This window comes from Otolemur garnettii, unplaced genomic scaffold, assembly GCF_000181295.1.
Source record: "Otolemur garnettii isolate 467f Iridium unplaced genomic scaffold, OtoGar3 scaffold00132, whole genome shotgun sequence".
Lineage (NCBI taxonomy): Eukaryota > Metazoa > Chordata > Mammalia > Primates > Galagidae > Otolemur > Otolemur garnettii.
In genome coordinates, this window is record NW_003852527.1 from 531,662 (window position 1) to 536,508 (window position 4,847).

The window sequence follows — 4,847 nt, forward strand, 5'->3', positions numbered from 1 at the left end:
TCTCACTCAGTTCTTTATCAGGCCTCTCCAGTAACATTACTTACTTTTTAATATTCATCTCTCTAATAACTATTTGTAGAGTAAAAACTATGAATAAAATACATTTAAAAAATGTAGTTTTTTCTTATAAACCCAGAAAACCCTGACCTATGGCTCTGGGGTCTGACATTGGAAGCTGATTATCTGCCTGTAATTGTTAACTGGCTGATACAGTAATGGTCTTTGCTACCTATCGAATCTTTGCATTTCTGTTTGTAAGGAGCATTAGATTAATTAAATCTATACATGGGGTAAAAACAAAAAAAGAACAAAATATAAAACTCATACTCAAATTCATTTCTCTCATAGGTATTATTTGGCAAGAGTCCTTGTGATCACTTTTGTAATTTTTGGCTTAAAATTCAACAAAATAGATTTGGGATGAGTCTATAAGTACTTGGATTCAGGCAAAACATTCATCATTCATTGAAGCACTGCCTCTCTGGAATGTTTGGTAAAGGTTTTGCTGCATGTCCCATTTGTGAATTATGCAAACATTTATAAAGACTGCAGATTAGAAGTTTTACTATTTTTCTCTACCCTTCCCCTCTTCAAAGAAAAATGTACTTCACCTAGAGAAAAAGGGTAATTGAATAGTCATGAAATAATCATGGAAAACTAAGTATTTTACTATATACAAATGTAAGGCACATTTTAATAATAATGTTTAAGATGAGTTGTTCTGGCAAGTCTTACATTCTTTGGTTTTGTTATCAAACTAAAAGTATTTTAAAATCAAATATACCAATTTCTTGGCATATTGGTAGTGTATAAGCATCTCAACTGTGCCATTTTCCCAGTGGATGGGCTAAAACTGGGACATTTTTGAATAATGAGTTTTATACTGCTGAGTGAGTAAGTACATGTACTGAGAAAAATTTAAGTTGACAGTTAAAATATTGACAATTAACCCATGCCCTAATACAGGAGCAGATGGAAATGTCTTGCATGAGTCCCAATTTGTTAGGGAAATGTGACACTTTATTTTCTAGCCATTTTAGTTCAGAGAAGTGAAGTGGTCAAAAAAGATGTAAATGAAGCATTTCTCACTGTACTGAAAGTAAAATATAGAAAACAAAATGCTAGGAAGGATTTTTAACATTTGGAGGTACAAGTTAAGCATCTCTAATCCAAAAATCTGAAATCCAAAATACTCCAAAACCTGAAACTTTCTAAATGCTGACCTGCCGCTCAAAGAAAATGCTTGTTGGAGCATTTGGATTTCAGATCTTTGGATTAGAGATACTCAACCTGTATAGTTTTCTGATATTGGAAAAACTTGATTTTACAATTTGGTACCACATTATTGTCTCCTAAAGTTAATTATAAGAAAGAGCTGGCACAGTATTCTACATTTGTGGTGAGGTAGATAGCCAGGCTTTGTATTTATTATTATAACTTAATAGTTTACTTTGTGCTCTCCTAACATTTACTAATTTACATTTACTAAACCAGCTTCATTTTATATTTTAATGTTACAGTTTAGAATTGCTGATTTTTTTTTTAAACAAATGGATGTGTTTTCAAGGAGTTTTAATGGAAAGATTTGTTAGCAAGTGATCTATGGGTATGTTTATGATAATACATATATCTTGTGTTATTTAAAATCCATTATTATCCAAAGTAGATTTAATCCTAGAGTGGATTTTTTATTTTTCTTTCATGTCTTTTTAATGTTTTCTTCACTTCTTTTCCCTTTTCAGATAAAGTCCATTATCAGTATATGAGCTACTTTAAAAGATAGTGGAGGTTTTTTTAACATTGTAATGATACCATTTATAAAAATTTGTGTATGGCTAGTCCTCAGATTATGAAAGAGATAGGTTCTGTGGGGTTTTTTCTGAAGGTGAATTTGTATGTTATTTGGAACAGGACATTTACCTATTACCTGTAACAGCCCTGTTCATAAGTGTCAGTTGTATGTAAGTTGGATGTTTGTAACTCAGGGACTGCCTGTATTTTATATACCTCACACTACAATTTGCTGACCAACTGTGTTCAATGACTTTTTTATTAGAGACAGAGTCTCACTTTATCACCCTCGGTAGAGTGCCATGGCATCACAGCTAACAGCAACTTCCAGCTCTTGGGCTTAGGCGATTCTCTTGCCTCAGCCCCCCGAGCACCTGAGACTGCAGCTACCCGCTACAATGCCCTGCTATTTTTTGTTGTTGTTGCAATCTGGACAGGGCCAGGTTCGAACCCACCACCCTTGGTATATGGAGTTGGCGCCCTACTCACAGAGCCACAGGCGCCGCTCATGTGTTCAATGACTTTTAAATATCAGTTAGTATCATAGCTTAAAGTATAGCCCTTTCAAAATGAATGCTGTCTGTAGTAAATTAGGTATGTGGGAAAGTTTAAATGCTTTCATTTGATGTGTAGAGAAATGGCCAAAATTATTTCTTTTTGAGTGACTAAGTTGAAATTTAAATAATTTATGTGACTTTTTTCCCTTTTGAATTTGATGGTATTTTCTTATCTTATAGATGCTTGTGACCACACCAGAAAAATGGGATGTAGTGACAAGAAAGAGTGTTGGGGATGTAGCTCTTTCCCAAATTGTGAGACTCCTTATTCTTGATGAAGTTCATTTGCTGCATGAAGATAGAGGACCAGTATTGGAAAGCATAGTTGCACGTACTTTACGGCAGGTAAGAGGAAGTTATTCATAAGCTTGTTTTGGAGGGATTAGTGTGTTTTTAAACTTAAAATGTAGTTTTCAATTGAAATGTTAGTATGCAAGGTTCATGAGAGTAAAGATAATTATAGTATGGAGAACTCTAGCTATTTCACTTTGTTGTTAAAAGTCCTCTTTCTTCGAAATCTTATTTTATTGAAATCTCATAAAATTAACTTGAATAAATAAAGGAAAACTTTCTTTCTAAACTTCCCATGCAAAGCTAAATCTAATATTGACATAATTTTAATATGTTAATATTTAAAAGGGAACATGTACATATTATCTCTAGTTTTGAATCTTATCAATTATTCCTAAATAGTCCAAAGTAAAATCGGTAAATTCCCAGTGCCAGGATTCTTAAGATATATTCCATCAACCCTTTTTTTCCTTTATCTGAAAAGATAACTTAGAATATTTATGAGTATTTAAATGATATATTTTGGGAGATTGTGTGAATATAGAGAAAAGATGAATACTTTTTTTTCTACCTAATCAAGAGCTCTTGATTCCTTGATTCTCCTTTGTTATTTTTCTTTTATTCATATTCTCCTGCCTTTATTTTCTTTATGAAATAGACAAGACTCCATGACTAATTATTCTCTTGCCAATAGCCTTATTTATCCACTTACTTATCTCATTTACAACAGTGAATCAGTTGAACTGTGTCTGCACCTCTAGCCAGCCTGCTGATCACTCACGGAGGAGATTCCAGTGATGTAGACGAGCATCAGTGCACATTCGCAGGATGTGATGTAGATTACACATTCGCAGACTCTGAATTCACCTTGAGATGACCCTCTAACTTCTGAGCAGCTTTTCTGCGTTTCCTTCATATGACCCTTTCTGAGCGTCACCGTTCTCTGTTGCTCTTCACCATCCTGCCAGGCCCCGTTGCCATGCAACAGTGCTTTCTACTGACTGGCAGGAGAGTCTTTCGTGCTTGAACTCCCTCTATTTCCATCCCTTTTCTTCCCCTCCATACCCAGAAAAACACCCAACCTCTTCTCCCACAAGCACACCTTTCATTACACCCTTGGCCTTGTCTCTGAAGTCCCTTCTCCCATCACTTTGGACCCTGTTCCTTGCATTACATGTGTTACCCCTGCTCTCTCTCCATAGGCACTGTCACATCAGCTTAAAAGAATTGCCAAGTCCCCTCTGTCTTTACAAAAAAACTTCCCTCAAACCTGTTCCTCTCCAATAACCTCTGCTTAATAAAGCTTTTGTTACTACCTTGCTGAAAATATTAATCTTTATTCAGTTTTACTTTTGACCCTCATTCATGGCACTACTACTTTTTTGACATTTGGTACTACACTTTTTCGACATTTTATACTATTCATCATTTCCTCAATCTTGAAACATTTCCCCCTTTGTCTGTAAGATGCCACTTCGTCCTAGTTTTCTTTACTTGACTTTTATCACCTACTTAGACACTTTTCTCACACTTATCTCCTATTTCCACCCTTGAAATTTTATGTGTTCTAAGACTTACTTGCCATCTTTTTTTCCCCTATATATTTAGCCTGGGTCAGTGATAATTCTTTGCCCACATCAACCTAAGACTTTACACACGGTGTGTGTGTCTCCCTCCCAGTTGACTTTTAGTCCAATCCAACCCAGTTATATGTTTCTACCCACAAAAATCTATTGCTAAGCATGTCAGAACTCTGTCATCTTTTTGGTATACTTATATATAGCAACACAGTTCACTCAGATCCCAAGCCAAAACACTCAGTGTTATAATTAAGTTTTTCCTTTTCCTTAATACTTTCCCCATCCCAATATTTAATTAGGTATCAATTCTGTTGTATTTCATCTCCTAAATATATCTAATCCCAATCCAAGTACAGGAATTTAGTATAACAAAGGGTTATAAAACTTCGGAAAGTTATGTATTATATAAAAATGTTTTATATGATAAATTATTAAGAAAAATAAGTTTAAAAACTAGAAAAAGCATTTTACAATTAAAAAAAGAGGCTTAAAAGGGATCCAAATCAACATGAAACAATTATATTAGATTTTCAAAAGTGAAAATGGAATACACTCAATCCTGTCTTTTCACTTGTAGAATTCTAACTTATGGAAATAAGAGCACAAACTCAAAAAGATTTATTAATAT

General features: G+C 34.2%; 1 protein-coding gene across 1 annotated transcript in view; it reads left to right on the forward strand.

Moving 5' to 3' along the window:
• Nucleotides 1-4,847, forward strand: part of ASCC3 (activating signal cointegrator 1 complex subunit 3) — a 368,987-nt gene that overhangs the window by 135,239 nt on the left and 228,901 nt on the right. Inside the window, exon 11 of the mRNA XM_012810382.2 lies at nt 2,529-2,693. Within this exon, the coding sequence (XP_012665836.1) occupies nt 2,529-2,693 (165 nt within the window). The remainder of the gene's footprint in view (nt 1-2,528; nt 2,694-4,847) is intronic.